Source organism: Apium graveolens, chromosome 3 (assembly GCF_009905375.1).
Source record: "Apium graveolens cultivar Ventura chromosome 3, ASM990537v1, whole genome shotgun sequence".
NCBI classification, from domain to species: domain Eukaryota; kingdom Viridiplantae; phylum Streptophyta; class Magnoliopsida; order Apiales; family Apiaceae; genus Apium; species Apium graveolens.
The window spans coordinates 214,918,336-214,938,434 of NC_133649.1; the positions used below are offsets into that span (position 1 = coordinate 214,918,336).

General features: G+C 35.3%; 2 protein-coding genes and 1 pseudogene across 5 annotated transcripts; 2 read left to right on the forward strand and 1 right to left on the reverse strand.

Annotated features, from left to right (window-relative positions):
* The first annotated feature begins 7,230 nt into the window (after positions 1–7,230).
* On the forward strand, positions 7,231–12,245 carry LOC141713085 (small polypeptide DEVIL 1-like). 3 transcript variants are annotated; one of them, XM_074516319.1, is made up of 3 exons: positions 7,231–9,242; positions 9,382–9,417; positions 10,537–12,245. In XM_074516319.1, exon 3 carries the CDS (start codon positions 11,814–11,816, stop codon positions 12,108–12,110), a length of 297 nt encoding a protein of 98 aa, XP_074372420.1. In that variant the 5' UTR covers positions 7,231–9,242; positions 9,382–9,417; positions 10,537–11,813; the 3' UTR covers positions 12,111–12,245. The 3 variants fall into 3 exon arrangements, with proteins under 3 accessions (XP_074372420.1, XP_074372422.1, XP_074372421.1); XM_074516321.1 differs by lacking the exon at positions 9,382–9,417 and having other exon boundaries at positions 10,537–10,626; positions 11,771–12,245; XM_074516320.1 differs by lacking the exon at positions 9,382–9,417 and having other exon boundaries at positions 10,537–10,626; positions 11,813–12,245.
* LOC141714806 (tubulin-folding cofactor C-like) lies at positions 7,995–11,119 on the forward strand (annotated as a pseudogene).
* A 1,507-nt stretch (positions 12,246–13,752) lies between the features above and the next one.
* LOC141713086 (protein MID1-COMPLEMENTING ACTIVITY 1-like) lies at positions 13,753–19,889 on the reverse strand. 2 transcript variants are annotated; one of them, XM_074516322.1, is made up of 8 exons: positions 19,647–19,889; positions 18,402–19,081; positions 17,319–17,734; positions 16,380–16,489; positions 15,914–15,985; positions 15,205–15,311; positions 14,516–14,609; positions 13,753–14,066 (listed from the first exon to the last, which is right to left on the reverse strand). In XM_074516322.1, exons 2-8 carry the CDS (start codon positions 18,810–18,812, stop codon positions 14,014–14,016), a joined length of 1,263 nt encoding a protein of 420 aa, XP_074372423.1. In that variant the 5' UTR covers positions 18,813–19,081; positions 19,647–19,889; the 3' UTR covers positions 13,753–14,013. The 2 variants fall into 2 exon arrangements, with proteins under 2 accessions (XP_074372423.1, XP_074372424.1); XM_074516323.1 differs by having other exon boundaries at positions 19,420–19,889.
* Between the last annotated feature and the right edge of the window lie 210 nt (positions 19,890–20,099).

Sequence of the window (20,099 nt, forward strand, 5' to 3'; positions counted from 1 at the left end):
CTAAAGATTGGTGAAAAATGGGATGAAGCTAGGAGAGTACTCGATATGCCTCAGCTGAGCACTAACAATGATAGGCAGTTCTTACATCTTCTTGACAAGCTGGAAATCTCAAATCCTAACAATGACATGTACATGAATGCTATCAAGACTGAAGTCTCAAGGATCACAGCTGCTTTTGATAGATCCCTAAATGAGATGAGCATTTTTGTATATTGTCAGAGTGAAGGATCATTCAAGGTGTCACTTCATCTATTTGAGAATCGTTCTTTGTCAGAGATTTGGGTTCTTTTAAACAAAGTCAAAAGAAGCTCAGAATTGAATGAAGTTCTTCGAGAAAGGCTTAAAGAGTTTGCCAGCAGGGCTAGTCCTCAAGTGGTCAACAATCCTCATCAGGTGAGATTCTTTAAGTCTGATTGTCTTCAAATCTGTCAGCTATATGTACAATCTCTTAAAGACTACTCAGCTAAGCATATGGTCTGGATGGAACATCATTTGAGAACTGCTGGATATTCATCCATGTTGAAGACTCAAGCTGCTGACTTGATTCAAGCTTATTGTGAAAAGAATGTTAAAAGGTACACTCAACTCAAGAATAAGCTGAAGTCAGTTGGAGTTCAACCAGTCAGACCAGCAAGCTTCACTTCAGAAAATGATCGTATCTTTGACAAGGAATTGCTTCAAGATTTAGAAGAAGGTGAAGTCAGAAGAGAAGACAACTGAAGTCAATTAGCTCAAAACTCAATGTAATATGGTTAGAGCTTTATGAATCAAGATAGTCTAATGTAGTTATATGTTCAGGCTAGAGGAACATCTATCTTGTATTCACTTGTAAATTTCATTTGGAATCTGGAAAATGTTAAATATAATCCAGAACTTTTCTGCTATTTACTTTACATTACTGTTTATATCTTTTTCTTATTTGTTAGTTGAGTTATCCTCTAGGTATTTGTTGTTATTGTCTAACAAGCAAATAGGGGGAGATTGAAAGGCATATGTCATAGCCTACTCGTTTATTCGAGTATTTAACTCAACTCAAATAAGAATGTAATAAGTAAATAGTGGATTAATCATCAGAGAGATCTCACAATGTAACATCTGTCAAAGAATAAAGAAACATTGTTCATCTGCAGACTTGAAGATTCACTGGAAGAAGTTCAAGAATTTGATCATGCCTCAGTGATATAAATCAAGATCGTGGATTTAATCAAGTGACAGAGATCTCGTCAAGGTATCATTTATTACAAGGATTCAATCAGAATATCAAAGTCAAGACATGAAGAAACGTCACCAAAGTTAGTCACTCATGAACCAGACAGTACATCGAGTGTCAGCATTGAAGTGGCGGAATTGATTCATAAGTCTCAGTGACTTTCAGAAGATTGTCAGAAGAATGGATGCTGCTAAGGGTTAGTATTAATTCTCTATTAATTAATTAAGTCATATAATTTAATTAAGAAAATAAATTATATCTGCAAAGATTAATTTATTGATTAATTGAATTAAATTGATTAATTAATTTAGAATTAATATTAAGGATTTACAAGATTTTAATTGGTTTAAAATCTGCTTAAATTCAGCAAGACAATTCATTTGAACTAGTATGACAATCGGTATGACAATTGATAGTCATACCGAAAGTCATGCCAATACATATAATTGTCTTATTAGAATTTCTGTTTAGATTAAAATCAGTTATTAATTCAGCAAGACAATTTATTTGAACTAATATGACAATCGGTATGACAATCTATAGTCATACCGAAAGTCTTGCTAGCTCATTTTTAATTGTCTTGCTAGTTGTAAACATTGTCCTACCGAAAGTCTCACAAGCTTAAAGGATTGTCATTCCAATTCAATCTACTCGGCTGTGTTGTTTAAAAGAAGCAGAAGACCAGTTCATAAAAAACAGGCAATCAAACAGAATACATACTCAAGAACAAAAAGAAAAAGGAGCAGAAAAATATTACATCTCATCTGCAACTTCAAGATCAATTTCTAGATTGTAAAGTTAAATCCAATCAACTAGAAATACTTATCTTGTTCTTGTGTATCAATCTAGCGGATTAAAATCCCTAGAACTTAATCTCAAATCGCATTTAGCATTTGATCTTTTAATTACAAAAATAGAAAAAGTTCATGTCGAATTTATTCTAGATTTGTAATAATTGATTTGAGATTAATCCCTTGTAACCGATACCGTAGTTGTAACACCTTTCAAGTTTAATAAAAGTTTTATTTAACTTGAATTTTGTTTCACAATTTTATTCCGCATTTTATTCGATTAAACGGTATTGTTTGCATTCAACCCCCCCCCCTTCTACAAACAAATTGGGACCTAACATAAATCTTATTTTGATGCGGTGTCCATGTAAATTTATCATCCCCTTTTTGACTAATAATATAGAAGAAAAATGAAAATTTGTAAAGACAGTCATTATTATAAATTTTTAATAGGTGTTGTTTTTTAAGGAATTTATATAATTTATTTTCAATGTAACAATATAAGAAATTATATTATATGATTTGATAATCAATTATGTAAATTTCTTTTTGAGAAGATGATTTAAGTAAACTTTTTGATATCTATATAAAAATTTTATATAATAGCTCATATAGATATTTTTATTATAATAAAAATAAAAAATATTATTATTATTATTACTATTATTACTACTAATACTACGAGTAAAGTGACTACGAGAAATTTTTCGCTAATAACTTTTTTCAAATTATTTTTCATTATATGCTCATTAAATCATCAATTACATGATTCAGGTTAATTTAAATGAGTTTATGTAATTATTTGCATAAGTTCATTAACTTTTAATTTCATAAGTTATATATAATATCTTTTTCTTCATATTCCGCATCTTCACCAATTATTTTTATTATTGAAATTTTTTATTTATAATTTGTATTAGCATCTATATAATTTAGTGAAAGATAGCCTTTTCATAGTAATTTACCATATGCGATGATCAAGTAAAATATTATATTTTTAAAATAACGTCAAATTAAAATTAAAATGACCAAAAATAAATTGTAAAAACATCCTCAATTGTTCATTGTAATAAATAAAAAAATAACAAGAATTTTGGCTAGAGAACGTGTAGCGTAACATTTAGAGAAATACTATTTCATTTTTTGGTACAACCGGAAACCATGACTTTTACCGTCAAATTAAAATTTAAATTATCAAAATGAATAGAAAATATTTTTCTTATATATTTATCGTAAAAATATGAAAATTACAAATTTTTGGCTAGAAGGTCCCTAGTAACTCAGAGAATTGGCCAACTATGAAATATAAATTTTTAAATTTTAAATAATAAACCCTGGACAAAAACGTAAATTTAAAGTTTTTTCTTTATATTTTACCAGATTTTTTAGTAAACGTGGAAACAGATTCTCTGTTTGCTTTCTTCAAATTGTCTCTGTTTAACCGTTTCCTTTTTTCGAGTACTCTAAATGTCCTGTATATAGAAGAATCCCAATCTCATTATATGCACAAATCTCATTGCTCAGCACATACTTTAACATTTTTGCATTGCCAAAATATGCTTGAAGATAACAGGAAACTAAGCTATCTAGATGAGAAGACGGCGTGGCCTAGAAGACGATGGCCGAATATTTCCACAGGCTCAGAGGCAGAGCCATAAATCTATTATCATAACTATTTTACAAGGCATGTAAAATTATGTTTGCTCGTTTCACATACACTCATTTCCTGTTATAATTTTTTAAGGTTTATATGGGATATGACTTTTAAGGATTCCTTAAAAAATTGATTACATGGACAGATTACAACACATAAATCTTGTGCCAAACTGTTCTGCAAATTGTTCTTTGAACCTCTTGGGAAATTGTAACATGACATAGGCATTGCATCGTGATTGCTTCGCGCATTGGCTCTCTTAACTCCACTCCTTCCACACATAGATCAGATATAGAAGCTCTTGCACCAGGGGATCAATTTTTCTTAGTTTCACCAATTTAGGATAGGTTTCAATGAGATCGCGAAGCCAGGAGCTATGGATTCTGATTTACGCTTCTTTTCTTGGTTTCCACTGATTTGTGATACATCTGCGTATGTGAAACTTGAGTTGTCCAGAAACTTTAACCTTTGGTTGTTACAGCAGAGAAGTGATAAATCAATGGAGTGGGAAGCCCAAGAATTTGATCCATGTGTTCGAGCCAACTCTTTCACAGGGAGCAATATATTACAGACTTAAAAAAACATTATAACTTTCAAGAAATCCCTGCACGCCTGCTCATCTCAAATTTGAAAGAAGTTCAACTAGCCTAAATAAATCTTAAGTTCTTCAAAGTTCACCACAGACCTGTTTCTGTCAACACTCAAGAATGTTAGTTTACTGTTCAGTTTTTCAACACATCATGGACATAACAAAATGAGCAAATAATATGTTACAACTATACCAGTATACAACTTTATCATAACAAAACACAAAGGAACTACCAAAAAAATATAACTCTCTTCTTTTATAATAGAGTTGAAATACATTCAAACTGCTCCAGTCATCCAAACAGCATCGCTTTATTCGGGCTTGGGTCCCTCCTCCTTTATCCGGGCTTGGGACCGGCAATGTCAGTCTAAGACATGACACAGGCGGAGTTCCCCCCCCCCCAACTCCCAACTTAATATGTATCTTGGCTTTTCCACACTGACTTCATTTATCCACAAACCTGCTGCATATTTAGTCCCACGTCTAACAATCAACATCTGCAGTCTCGTATAAATCATTATCATCACCCCACCCGACACCTTGTACAAATTTATCGTCTTCTTCTCCATTTTTATCTCCAAACAGAACTTGAGGTCAATCATTAGGAATTTTGTTCTTTCCTATCTCATTAACACCTTCTATGTTGATTGTTGACAATTCTGGACATTAATCCGTTGGTGCCCAATCAAAGCATTTTCACCATTCTTAGACCAATCTACTCCACAGTCTTCCAAACTGCATCTCTTTCTTTATGTAAAGCAATGTTTATCTATCTTCTGCATCCATTTAGTGATGGGAATTTTTCCAACAGCGATAATTACTATATTTGAAGATACCTTTGCCTCTTCCTGCTGGAACATTTCTGGTAGTCGTCTAAATCAGTCCTCATCCTCTTGCGGGGTTGCTCTTGAAATATGTTACAACAATTCTGCTGGTCGGTTTCAGCTCCCACTAAGTTGGTCATGTCATCATTAAAAGAAAAATCCAACATTTCATCTAATCCATCCAGAGTCGTGTTTGTCGGTTCAACTGCAAGGGCAGCCTCTACTTGCTCATAATTCGCAAAGTCATTTGTAATCTGCTGGTCGATTACATCATTAGTATCATAACCGTCCAAGCCCTTATATGATTCATTATTCTTTTCATTCTTACTCCATGCTACAACCAGTAACTCTTGCGGAACTGTAACATCTTTCTCCTCTACAAAAATATTAGGAACACTCTGTACTTGTAGAGGCTCATTCATTCCTGCAACTGCAAGTATAGGTAAATCCTGAACAACATCAGCAACTGTATCATCCAAAACCTGGTTCCAGTCATGATTCTCAGCACCATCAAACTGTTTAAATAATTCACTTGTCCATCCATTCGTATCCCAATCATCTCCAAAGGCATCCAAGCATTTGTCAGCACTTTTATCATCCAATATATCGAGACCAAGCTCCTTATCTAATTCAGCGCTCCAACCGTTTTGGTCCCAGTCTGCTCCCGACTCATCAACAGGTTGATCATCATGATCACCGCCTCCCAACTGACCTAACACCACATTCAAATTTTCCACTTGATGTGGAGGATAAGTATCTGCTGCGACAATGACATCTGCGACCGGAAGAACTACTTGTTTTCGGGATAGTAGATTTTGACCATGAGTATGGAAATCTTGCTTTGTTATAGCTGCTTCATTGGACATCTCCACTTCCTTAATAATCTCACACAGCACATAATCTTCAATCCCCAACAGTGAATATTCGTGCATAATCCAATGACCATGATCCACATCAATGATCTTCTTCTTCTTCTTAAGCTTATCGTCATTATCTCTATAAAAAGTGAATAATTTCTTGTAGCCAATCTTATCCCCTGCGACATTATTTACAACGCGAGTGTTTTGAGCCGTCCAAGAACCAGCGCCACTTCTCCTAGTCACGCGTGTTTTATTTCTGCATAACCGAGTGAACACATACATGGTCTTGGTGATCTTGGTACGTGAATCATTAGACGAAGAAGATGTGATCCAATGATGATCGTCATCTTTAAGAATATCCCATGGCATTAGACATTCATCGTAAATCTTGAACTCTGTTACATAATGATTGCAACGAAGTGGCCTGTCCTCAACTTTTTGGCGTAGATAATATCCAACAAGTATTTCATCAGAGGGTGCGAAACAGAACCCTGGTATTCTCAAACACTTGCATGCACAACTATTACGATTATCTTCTTGCTCCATCTCTATATCTGTATCTCGCTGTCTCTCTCTCTCTCTCTCACTCTCTCTTTCTATCTCTATCTCTATCTCTCAATCTCTCTCTCAGCTCTCGCTGTATGCTGGTTTATCTGGAAAAAATAATGTAGCTGCTGCTTATTTATATATTTCTATGGGCCGCCTAATTCGGTAAAACAGCCTCCCGTTACTTATGCACCAAGTATTTGCATATATATCTTAATTTCTTTTAATTTTTAATAAAAATCAATTATATCACAATTCGGAATGCTGCAGTTTGCAGCAGTATGAGATTAACAATTCACAATAAATAAGTTCATCTGTACATTGGCTAATTTCACATCAATATCAATATAGCATTGTTGTTGTGAGAATCTTTTAAAGCTTACATACAATTATTTTTACACATAATAGACTAAAACTATTAACCCTATACTAAGAACCATCTCAACAAAATGGCATCTGTGCATGTCTCCATGAACGTTGAGTTCTATCGTTCTCCAGTACTTGGTATAGTAAGAAGATGTTTTGATCTTGACATGCTCATGAGATACCTACCACCAATTTTATGCTCGTGAGGCCCAAATGCACACCTGGACAACCCCTACCTGAACCAAATGGTGTGAGCTGAAAATTATTTCCCCGAATATCTATGTTATTACCTATTAATCTCTCTGGAAGGACTTCTTTAACATTTTCAGACCAAATTCTAGGATCTCTTCCCATGCCCCAATTATTTATGATAATACGAGATTTCTTCGGTATGTAATATCCATCTATAGTACTGTCCTCCATCGATACATGGGGAACTGATAGTGGTCCAACTGGATGTAATCTCAAACTTTCCTTGACTGCCGTATCTAAGTAAGGTAATTCTGGCAAATGAGATTCTTCCACTAATTCACCATCTGCTAGAACATTTCTTATCTGCTGTTGAAGTAGCTTCATCATCCTTAGATGTCGTATCAGTTCTGACATAATCCATTCAATTGCGATGTGGGTGATGTCTGTTGCTCCGAAAATCATGTCCAACAAAATTGCTTTGATATTTGATCGATCAATGTTCTACGCTAATTGCTCATGAGTAGTGCTAGGACTGTCTTTCACAGATAGAATGAAGTCAAGAAAATCCCTATCAGGCTTGTTATAACAATTTGCAGCATCTTGTTCATGATCATCAATGACAGTTTCCAATATTTTGTCAAGTGCCTTGTGAATAACTTTAGCCCGCCTATTTAATCCCTGATGACAAAAATTATACTAGTTATCATCCTATGATGTCTTTTATCTCAAAATTATATACAATGAGTGTCCTCGAATGATCAAGTGCCCCGAAAAATGGGACATGATCAGCAATGTTAAAAGCTCCGATAATCTTTCCCATGTCGTGTATTATGTCCCTCAACTCAAACCTGTCATCTCTGCTTTTCCCAAACAACATTCTACAAGTCATGCCTTCAATCAGTGGACAAGAGTGAGGTGGTGGATGTTAGTGAGAAAGTGGCTCATCTGGAAGTAGACATGACATGGTCTTGGGAAGGCCATATGTGACAGGTTTGACTTGTGTGAAAACAATACATGAGAGATGGCAGGGAGCCTTCAACGTTGCGGATTTTATTCCATTATTAAGGGCACTTGGTATTACTTGATAAATAGCAATAAAGATAAGAGGCCTAAAATTATTTGTGATCTTTTTCATTACCAAGATTAGGATTAGCTGAAGAATTGTCCCGACCAATATCTAACATCTAATTATCACCATGGGAAATGTATAGGAAGAAAAATGTCTCCTCTGTGCAGATATAAACGCTATTTCGGTCTCTATATCTGACCTTGAAAGCCTAATTGCTCTAAACTCTTACTTTTTGCCTCCTTTTGACCTCCGTGCTTCTCTCAAATCTATCGCTGATCTTAGGCAAAACTAGGATGTGATTAGTTCTAGAGTAATACCCAGGAAGAGATTCTCGTTTAAGGCGAAAAAAGCGGGTGGGAATGTGGGTTTAGGGAGTGCACACAAGGTGTTTGATGAAATGCCACTTGTTAGGGGTGCTGAAAAAGATGTAGTTTTGGGTGTTCGTCAGTCGGCGGGGTTTATGGGGAAGGAAAATGAGGTTTTAGTGAAGCAATTTAAAAGTGGTGAAGAGGAACTCAGGGAGTTTAATAGTTTATGCTGTCGGATTTGGTGAATTGTGAGGCGAGGTTAGTAGGTTTTTTGCGGGCATTGTTTGTTCATAAGCTGGTTAATTGTAGAGTTTATGTGGGGCCGGTGTTCGGATCAGTTTTGATTAAGGAAGTGGAGGGGTGTGTTTTCCTGTTGGCGTCGCATCAGATTAGGATACATCATGCTAGAGGCACCTAGCATTGATTTCTATCTTCGAGTCAGGAGTAGGCTTATAATTGAGGATTGTAGTGAAGTGAGATTTGCACCGTATTGTTTGGGTTATAGTGAGATCAACAGTGATCTAAAGAAGTCAAATCTTGATGCGGAAACGGGGAATTGGGCAAATGTCGATGATATTAAGTGGTTAAAAGCTGTTAATCTCCGAATGGGTCTATTTTGCCGGAAAGTGATCGCATTGCCACTGTGAATATCTCTGCTTTGGAGCACTGAGATGATAACCAAGGTGTGGAGCAAAGCTTTGCAGTTGGCACTAAAATGGTCACACTTGCTTATTGTTTGCAGGTGTGGAGCAAAGCTTTGGAGTTGGCACTAAAATGGTCATACTTGCTACGAGACTCTCGCAGACTTTAAGGCTTCTCGCCCTGACTGCAACGTAATATTTTTTTTTTTTTGAAAAGTTTATCCTTTCAGATCTTTGTTTCCTTGGTCTTTCATAAGTGTGGGTATTTTATGAGGCTTAGTGGTGTATTATGTTTTGGGCTTTATTCACATAATTTTAGATTTCGTGGCAGGAGCTTTTCTGAAATCTCTCTTCGTATATGCTAAAGGTATTGATAGTCGCACCACCAGCCCTCCTAAAAACTCGGTGCAGTGGATTATATAAAATGTTTATTGGGAGTGTGTGTGTGATCTTTAAAAAAAAAAAAATTGTTCCTGAAAACACTTTAGATCTTCCAACTTATTTCTATGCTTCATGGACAAGGTTACATACAACAAATTTGATGTAGGGGTTAAATTTGTAAAAAGCCCGTCATGGACTTGAAAAAAGTGTGTACATAATCTCATGGATCTCTACCTAATATTTGATAATACATTACAGCTCTTTGGTTGGGACAATATCTTCAGATATCGATATTTGCGTTTCGCATTTTGATGAGATCATATTTGCCTATTGTGAGATTAAAAATGCCTACTGCACCTCGTAATGACTGCTTTGCCTCATAAACTAAATAACATTTCATTATATTCCTGTTGTATTGTGAAAGACATTGACAAGGGATAAATTTTAAAATGGAAACTGTTGTTTAGAAAAGTAAAACTTGAAAATGAAATAGGGCTGATAACTATAAATAACAGTTTACAGCGCAATTCTGGGTCAGCAGTTGTGGAAGAGTCGCTTAAAGATCTTTACTATACAAACTGAGGTATTAGTATCTTTCGGTGTCATATGTATTGCTATTTCATTTAGCAGTATTAGTTGATAGCCAAAATTTCTGCAGGTTGAAGTTCGTAGCTGTATAATTTTAATGAGACTTGGTGGCTTTCAGCAATTCTGATTGTGTTATGAACGAATATGAATCCTTCTGTTGTTAGATCCATTGTTTTCACTTGATATCTATTCTTTGTGTATCTGGCATGTATAAATAGAGTATTTGATGTTTATCACTTAAGCCTTTTGTTACAAGTACCCTCTTAACCGGTAAAACATGCATCCATACACAGTACACCACGGAATTAGTAGAGCAAATATAACAATTGTAACAATTGTATATGATGGTCTTGTACACCTTGTATAGTTTTCTTAAGCTGCTTAATTGATATAATGATATCTGTACTGTAGAGCAGAGTTATACGTATCAAATGCAGAGTTATAAATCGATATATTGATATCTGTAGAGCATCATATGGACATCAGGTTTAATGTGGCTTTGCATTTTGAGATGCAGATTGAGAATCTAGAGAATGACATATTGCTCCAGGATATGGACAATCTAAAAGGCTACTCTGCTGTTCTATTGGAAACATTTTTATCCCAGGTCTGTACTTTCTCGAGAATTTATTCCCTGGTGTAAAGTAATATTACAGAGTACATGGATGAACAAGATGAATGGACTAGGAAGATAATTGTTGTACTAATGCGAGCTAAACTACAAATCTACAACTAATATGATCTCATTTACCTCTATAAAAGAAGAAGTTATAGATGGAGATTTCATTCTTCTTGGTAAGAATCGGTAAGGAAAGAAGTGTTTTTATGTTTAGTTAGGGAAAGGGATATTTAGTTAGAGAAACCAGATGTAGAGAGGTTGCAATTTGCCAGAAAGGAGAGTAGAATCTAATGGCTTGAGAATCATACACTGACCCAGGTTGTCTTCTATGTCAGTAACAGTGACCATGTCTCTCCCGTGATGATCACATGCTTTCACAATTGGTTGTGTACCAACAGCTATATCTTTTCTACATAATGCATGTAAAAGCACACCCAGTATGGGACTATTGCTGCAGGATATATTTCATTATTTCTTTGTATACGCACAGTTCCAGGTACCCCACATACTCACACTTCATCTAACATATTGGCCTAATAACATCTTATTGTAATTACTGCTGGTTAAGCATCCACATTCCAGAGATTTGATCAGTAATTCTTAAAAATGTTAGATTCTGCTAGTACAAGATATAGTGGTTTCCCTAGGCCCTAGGGGCACAAACTGTTAGTCACGATCTCTCTCACTTTATGCAATTCAAACTCGATCTGTGTCACTTCATGAAACTGTTATGGTCAGTCTCTCTTGACAGTTTAAAGTAATAAGATCAGCTGACAGAATAGATAGACATCTTTTGAGACTAAGTGTTCGAAAGGGGCACCACTCTATGATCGCACTCTGTCTGATAAGTCACTTTAGGACGATCAAGAAAATAATAAAGCAGAGCAGACGAACACTCTTATCTGATAAATAAATGACAAAACATTTAGCCGAGGATTTCCAATTATGATTTCCCACTAATTATTTGTTCGTAATGTATAAATATTAAAAGACTGAGATTGAAATCTGTTCATTGCTCATGCTCCATCGGAAGATACTCGTATTTGTAAAGATAGTTGGGTAGGTTCAACTTGGTTATTACCAGGTCTAGATCAATACCAAGCTCTTATTTACATTAAGGAATCTAGCACAGGTAGAAAGATTGGTGGGATCTAAATTGCTATGTTTGTTCTAGAATGAGGACAACAGACCCTATCCACCCTACATACTTGAGGGGTACAATAATTGCGCGAAGCTTATATATTTGTACCAAATCCAAAGATCTGAGAACTGCATTGGAAGGAGAAAGCGTTCCGCAGGAAACAGACATATATTATTCATTCATGAAGATGGGAAATTATACTACAAGCACCGCCAGAGATAGTAAACAAAAATTTCAGTACAAAGGCTTTGGAAGGTATCTGAAAGAACAGAGAGGCAGGCTCTACATTGTAAGAAGATGTATTGTTATACTTGTTTGTTGGGAGGATTAAATGATTCATACAAATGTTTATTTGTTCTTTTCCATGTGTTTTCTCAAGAATGTATAGATAGTATCTTTGACAGAACAATGATTCTGTCATCTCTAATTTCTGGTTTATCAAAAGCTTGTAGCATTTTTATCTGGACACTATCAATTCAGAAACTGTGTTTTTTGTTTTGTTTGATTGCCTCGTGAGTTTTTTTTTTTTTTACTTTTCAAGGACTAGGAGGACATACATTTTGGCTAAAATGTTTTTTATGATTTGACAAATGAGATTAACTCATTGGACAAAATATTTTGGATGATTTGAGTTATGCTATGAAATTGCTCATGTGGAAATGGTGAAAGATAATCGGAAGAAGAGTGATATATGTCGTAAGTTAAAAACTGTATGTATGATTTATGATTGCGTACATTATTTTTGAATGCTATATTCTTTATTTCACCCTCCCCACACCTAGAGCTGGCCAAACGAGCGGTTTGACTCGCTCGTTCGTAATTCGGCTCGTCAAAATTCGTATAATTCGGCTCGTAAACGAACGAATAATTATTCGACTCAAACCGTATACTCTAACGAATCGAACACAAATAGCATTTGAGGAAACCGGAACCGGCTCGGCCCGGACCGGATAATTCGTAACCGAACAAAAAATCTGAAAGGAGGTGAACCTCGAATTATTCATTCGGCCCGCGAATTATTCGTTCGTCTGAATACAACAAGCACGCGAATTATTCGTTCGTTCGTTCGGCCCATGTATTTGTAGAATTTGTTAGATTTTGTATTTTATTTAAAATGTAAACACGGTTTGTTCCGTTTTTCTAAAGAGGAGTCCTCTCGAATCAATTGTAACATTTTTTATAGTTAATAAAATTTATAGCGGCACTGTCCTCTTTTCCTTCTGTAACATACTAATTTATTTTTCAAAAACTAACTTTTTAAAAATACGATTAAAAATAAAATTTTACTAATCTAATAATATAATGTTAATCGATGATAATCTTTTTCAATATAAGAAAATGTAAATAAAAAACAGAAAACCAAAAAAAATAAAATAAAAACAGCAATTCACCGAAACATAAATGCAAAAATGTAGTTGATTGTAAAAATAAAAAACAAAACATAAAAAAATGTAGTGCATTGTACAATTAAAAAACAAAACATAAAATAATTTACTACACTGTACAGCACCACTCAGTGCAGCACTCGGTAGTACAGTAGTACAGAAGCTCACAAAACACAAACACAACTCTATTCGTTATTCGCCTATTCATTCATTATTCGCCTGTTCACTCGTTTATTCGCCAGAAAGCCTAATTCGTTTTATTCACGAGCCGTTCACGATTACATTTCCTGTCTAACCGGTCCGGCACGGCACGCACAAATATACGTGCCGTCCACGAGTTACCTGAATAGTGAACCGGCCGGCCAGGAATTCAGCCCGGCCGTTTGGGCTCTACCCACACCCCAGACTCGTAAGAATGGATAAAGGAGAAGTATGTTTTTTTTTGTTTGGTTAGTTGCCTTGGAGCACCTCTTTTCACTTGACCTCCATGTTTGAGCTCTGATGTTATCTGCGCAGGCAGCTCGTGCGCAGGCTCTAAACTACTACTATTACTGATATGCTAAGCACTCATTTCATCCACACTCCCCGGCCGTAAAACTGCTTTTATTGGGTAATAAATAGAGTCCGTCCGTGGATACATTTACAAATAACACACAATCTGAAAAAAGTAAAAGCAAACAAGACAAGATACTTTAGTGGGGGTAATAACATTCTAATGTAGATTTCCTGGTATTACAGTAAGCAATTTTCACACAGATCATCTGTACTTCATAGAGTGTAATAACACGATCAACCTTCGGAAGGTATAGACTATAGAGCTTATAATCTATATGAACATATGTTTTGGACTTATGATTCCATGTATTGAGATACTGGGGGGCTTGTTTTTGCCTTCTCGGGACCTGCAAATTTCACACATTATTACAACTTGAATAATATATTGGTTTAGTTGTCAGAAGCAACTTATCATCCAAAACAGCGCAGTTAACTCAATGAAATGTAACAAAGACACATATCACACAACATTTTGCAAAACATTATGAGAACAGCAATATTTTCGAAGGTTCTCGTGTTCTGCAAAAGCAATCTATTTTGAATTCGATTTAACAGTCTGCAAGATTCTAGATTTCTATTCATGTAAAGTTTCAGTAATTTTGTCAAAAATTTAAAATAACTACTTCGCTAAAAAATTATAATAGGTTGTGATGTTGGCTCTTACGGGACTAAAAATTATTTAATTCACATTTTTTTGAAATCAAGATTTCTTTGAAGTACAAAAACAGCATTCATAAGAACTATTAATGCAACCTGAAGGTCTGTAAAATCTATTAGGACATTCAAAGACACATACCATGAATCCCACGACTCTCTACTTCTCGCCATTCTTGTACAAGAGCACAGCAGCAACACATTAAATGTGAGAGAAAATCGTCAAAGAACCCTCCCTGTGAAGAATAGATAAAACCTATCAACAAGATATCATCATATCGTGTTTCACTGCAACATCTTTGGGGAACTTTCGAATTTCAACAGACAGATTAAGAACGTTGTAATAATCATTAAATTTTGTAATTATCCCTCCTTCGTATTACTGTTGGCATCTTCCGGTCAATACTGTCTAAACACGTCAGTACATAAATATTACGTACGAGATGTGCAAATGATATGAACACACCACTGAAATATTAATTTACATATTAAAACGTAAGTCACTCTTACACCGTTTGAAACATATAGAATCTTAGCTAACCAGGAGATGAAAGATTAAAAATGAAGCATGATCGAGGGAGTAAAATGTAGTAGCTTTCTTAAAATAATATCGTCATATAAACTTTATAAACCTTTATCTACATTATTCAGTTTAGAGACGGACATTGATTCGCGCCAAATGAAGGGGTATAAATATTTGGTACTGTTGAAATGTAGTTTGTATGGTTGTAAGTTGTAACATATATTCTCTTGAAGAAGAGGAAGGGAGGTCACCAAGTACAGAACTGAAACAAGAACATGATTAATGCATGACGAATGTAGAAGCCATACCGAGATCTTAAGTGTCTTCCGAAGCTTTCTTCTGACGCAGCAAGTGTAACAGCAGCACGACAATATTAATGAATAAGCCATCATTTCATTACAGGCTTCTGCAGAAGCTAATCATCAGAGACATCAAATTAGTGTCTGTTTATTGTAGACCCCATATACACGCAAAATTGAGTTGCTGCAGTTCAAGCTAAAAGAAACAAGGACTATCTACTCTATTGATGTAAAGGTAAAACGAGGATAAGATTTACTAAGCTTCGAGAACCCTTTTCTCATATTAAATGAGTCTCACTAAATAGGTAATTGCCTACTAGTTCTCAAGAAGCATACACAATATGCTGTATTCTCGTATCAAAGAAGCTTGTAGTATACTTCTCCTAGTAGACAAAAGAAGCAGATGAAGTACTTGCAGTATGTGATACAAAATATGTAGATCCTAGTAATGAGGTAGATTACGCAGTTTAATTTATTCTATTTTCTTTTTAGCTAAATTCCACAGTTTAATTTGATTGTATATATACAACAATCCACGATTGTTCTTAATTGTAACTCAAGTGCAATATACAGTAGGAAAAATACATATCATTACAAGAGGTGCATTAACACACTTACACATAAATTTCATTGAATCAAACACGAAACTGATGGCCCAGCAGCCATTCACTTTAACAAAAAATATACATCAAGTATCTAGTTATCTGTAGCAGCTTACATATGTGTCTATCATTTGCCACACTCGCAATTCTTGCAAATGTTCCACAAGGAAAGAATAACGTTTTCATACCTGGAAGATACAGAAAACAAGCTTAGTGGACAGTCAAGTACATGAGTAATAAGTTTGGGGATGTGCATGTCTAGATTCTAGAACTGTTTGCAAAAGCGACTAGAGCAACTGATAATTGAAAATGAGATAAACAAATGAAGCCACGTATTCAAGGAAAGAACTATTTGTAGGGATTGATGACAGCTCCTGTAATATAACTCCCATACTATTATTGCCTAGGTCAACTGCATTCTCCCCCACCCAAATGCAGGAGGATTTAAATATATAGATCAGATATTCATGTAAAAATAATTTTATTAAAAATTAGATACAACAAAAATAAGGGAGTAAGGGCAGGTAGTAACTGAATAGAACATAATTTATGACTGAAATTAAAATTCAAGGTTGGACATACACAGAGTAGGTTCTGAACAGCAGCCAAGTAAATCCGAGTTCCAATCTTCATTTCGCTGTGATCCTCTGCTAGACAGCAAATCACGTCCCGATGAAACTGAAGAAGTGTTTCTGCACAAAACCACAAAGTACATGAATCCAATTGTTAGAGCAAGTCCAATGCAATGCTATAAGTGATGCCATTTCTATAATTTGAAATCAAATGTCAAAAATTTCAGCTCCAAAGGAGTTCTATACTTGGATGCAAATATGCATATATGCATCCTTGGTTCTAAATTTGAAACCAAGGATGCATTTATGCATCTAGCCACATCATCATACTACTACAAATAGAGATGCATGCTGTTGTACTTTAAATGAAACTTAGGGCAAAGTAACAAAATTTAGGCAAATAAGGAAATATTTGGTTTCAAAATGCATCTAGCATTGGAGTTGAAGTTTTGTTTTAGCACCAAAAGACACTTTTTGATGCCAAATTATAGCAATAACTATAGTTATTTTGCATCTTGCATTGGACTTGCTCTTAATAGTTTAAAGATGGAATGAACCTCAGTACTCCTAAATATCGGCATCATTAACCTTAAGCATCAATCATAGATAAAAGTTAGTCATAGATATGTGATGTAGCTGTCCTACTTGCTTCATGTAAAAATTTGAGTCGTCAGGTCAATCTTTCTTTAATCACCAGTATGTAGCTCTATAAAAGACCACTTAGCGTCTATAGTAAAAAAAACGTTTTTCACAAACAAGACAAGGTGAGAAAGAGTTGATTGTATCGTCAATTTAAATACCCTGTTAAATCTCCACATGAATATTTTCCAAAATGAGTTTGCACAAAATATATGCATGTAGAAATGCTACCATACAATGTAAAGGCAGGTAATTACATATAGGATTAAAGCACTATTCCTATCCAACATCTCAACACAAGAAATCCAACCTTGAAGTTGAGCGGGACTCGGTATTTTTGGTATATGTATCATTGTAATGATCCTTGACGCTACTGGCATTCGAATAACTAGGCTCCAGCGTCGTAGATTTTTTCACAGGCAAATTCTTCTCTGGCAGAGAACTTACTGCAACTGCTTCTGTAACATCAATCAGATGCTGAATCACCTCACACTGACTCACATCCAAATGAGCTTGAGAATTTTGTAGTTCAAGATGAAGCTTTTCATTTTCTTTTTTGATTGCTTCTTTAAAAGGCATGTTTGGGTAGGAGCACGAAAGTGTTTTCTTTAACACAACAGTGTCATGTTTAGAAGGTTCTGGTTTCATAATGACATCTTGAATCCTTTTGTCTTCATCATCCAACGTATACTCGCAGCGGTCCATGTTTATTACTTCCAGTCGCTCCTGCAATATTGAAATATGCAAATTTGTCTGAAAAGCAGATTCTCTGGAGGAAGAAAACTACAGTACAATGAAGTTGCATTTGCAGCTATGTATCAGAAACTAAATCTGGTATATATCTACATTAAACATAAAAAATAAAACAGGAACATCACAATGTACAATTGACAACAATGACCTAAGGTTAGGGTACTAAAGCCAGCTGGACGGACCAAGATAATAGTTCTATAAGATTATATATTTCCAGGAGGATCTGTATCCTGTCAACATTCCGTTTATGAGAACAATATGGCCAAGCACTTTTACATTATGAAAGAGGCATGGGGCGCTGGCGGAAAAAGACCATGACATACCTTTAAGAAAGCAACAGTAGCAAAAATAAATAAATGCGAACAATTCAGAAGTACAACTGCACAGGCACTAGAAATCTATCTAAAATGATCTAAGTACCCGTAAACACTCACAGTCTCACCCACCCACCCCTCCATCCCCAGGTACACATACACACAATATTGACCTTTGTCGGACTGGATGTTTCTATTCTCTCAGGTCAACTTTGAAACTGGATTTGCCTTGGTTATATTTATATACATATGTAATGGAAGACAACTTAGCATCATAACTTCATCCAACAAATCACAAACCAAAAAAAAAAGGGTCGGAAAAGTACCCTGACTCGAGCATTATCCACTAAAGTGATGAGTGGAATAATTTTCAAATATTGGTCAATTTCATTCTGAGCCCTTCTAAACTGATACACGATGTTCCAGCCCATGGCAAGCAAGTACAAATAGCTCCGGTCTTGACAACTATTAACCAAAATGTATGACCTCCTCAATGCATCCTCAAGATACTCCAGTGGCTCACGCGTCTCCGGATATCTTTTCAGTTCTGAAATTTTAAGTTGCTCTAACAAGTTACCTACCAATTTCAGATGCATAGCAAACTGCCTGCAATTCTTCTTGTGCATCCGAGCTGTAGCAGCTGCTTTAACAATCAGCCCGATCAACCGGACAGCATCAAGACCAGTCAGCTGAGCCACATTAGCAATCTCCCCAAAATGTTCCCAAGAAGCTGCCATCTTTCAGTCCTAGAGCTATACACTTTCTACTGTATCAACTTCAAATAATACTCATGCCCCTAAACAAGTTAACCGACAAAAAAAACTACAATCTTCAAATGACCCTTCAAAATCTCAAGTCCTAAATCAAATTCTCAAAATCTTGACCAAGATGCTGACAATACAACAATGAATTTAAATGACTACAACAGATCTTGCAAGAAATCAAGATGAATTTGAGATCCCCCAAGTCAAAATTTTCAAGAGACTTGTGAAAAATAAAAATTAACCTGCAAACAAAATAAAAGAAGTTATCAGTCAAAAACCATAATCCCAAAAGATTATTTACAAGATTCTCACTTTCTTTAGCAAAGCCAGACAATATTAAAGAAAAGCAAGATTGTATCAGACCCTATCTTTTAACATCAAACAAAAGCAATAAAAAACAACAAAAGCTTACTCCTAATAGCTTCAAATTCAGATCCAGCAATGACCCAGATATACATATACATGCATTAACATGTAGAATTGTACAGAAAAGGCCGCAGATATGTAATGTAACATAACTAAAAAGGTAGATACACACACAAACTATATAGAGAGACAAGAGTGGAAATGATGATTTTACCTGTGAGTTGCAGCAAATGAATCAAAAAGACAGAAAATGTGGTGGGGGTAGCAGAGAAAATGTTAAAAATGAAGGTAATAAAGACATGAAATGAGATTTCTGTAATGAACAAAGAGATACATTGCTTCTTTCGAGGCAGATTTCTCTGTAGATATACACAATTTTGGCCCTATGTATATGTACAAACACACACTTTCTTTTCTCTATACGTATGTAGTAGAACTCACCTTTATTTATGCAGAGAGTCACTCTCTCTCTCTCTGAATCTCTATGTGTGTAATATGAATGTCTATCTGGAACTGTGGTTGCAGCAAGTGCAGTACCATTTTGTGAGGATGGATTTGAATTTACAAGAATGGACCTGAGAGGTTGTGTTTATTCCTAAAATGCCATCGATGTTCACGGATGGGAATTCTGAATAGTTTATTACAAGTAGAAGTTAAGGATTCGTGTTAGACTAGAGTGTCTTCATCCAAATCATACGACTCCCAACCGCAAACCCCTCACTCAAATTCTAATGTTCTACCAACTTGGAATTGGACGTAAGCATGGCTTAGCTCTGTAATTACTGGCATGACCTCATGGCTGTACAAAATAACGTATCAAATTCTAATTAAAAATCCTTTTCAATAATTATGAGAAAAAATAACATAAATAGCTGATTTTTTATTAAATAATAT

Bases quoted from the DNA above. Each gene is read 5' to 3' on its own strand.
- LOC141713085 (XM_074516319.1), top strand. From the start codon at position 11,814: ATGAGGACAACAGACCCTATCCACCCTACATACTTGAGGGGTACAATA.
- LOC141713086 (XM_074516322.1), bottom strand. From the start codon at position 18,812: ATGGCAGCTTCTTGGGAACATTTTGGGGAGATTGCTAATGTGGCTCAG. The intron at 17,735-18,401 runs GTACTTTTCCGA...TCAATATTGCAG, and splicing joins TGGATAATGCTCGAGTCAGG to GAGCGACTGGAAGTAATAAA. The intron at 14,067-14,515 runs GTATGTGTCTTT...TGAAATTTGCAG, and splicing joins AGAGAGTCGTGGGATTCATG to GTCCCGAGAAGGCAAAAACA.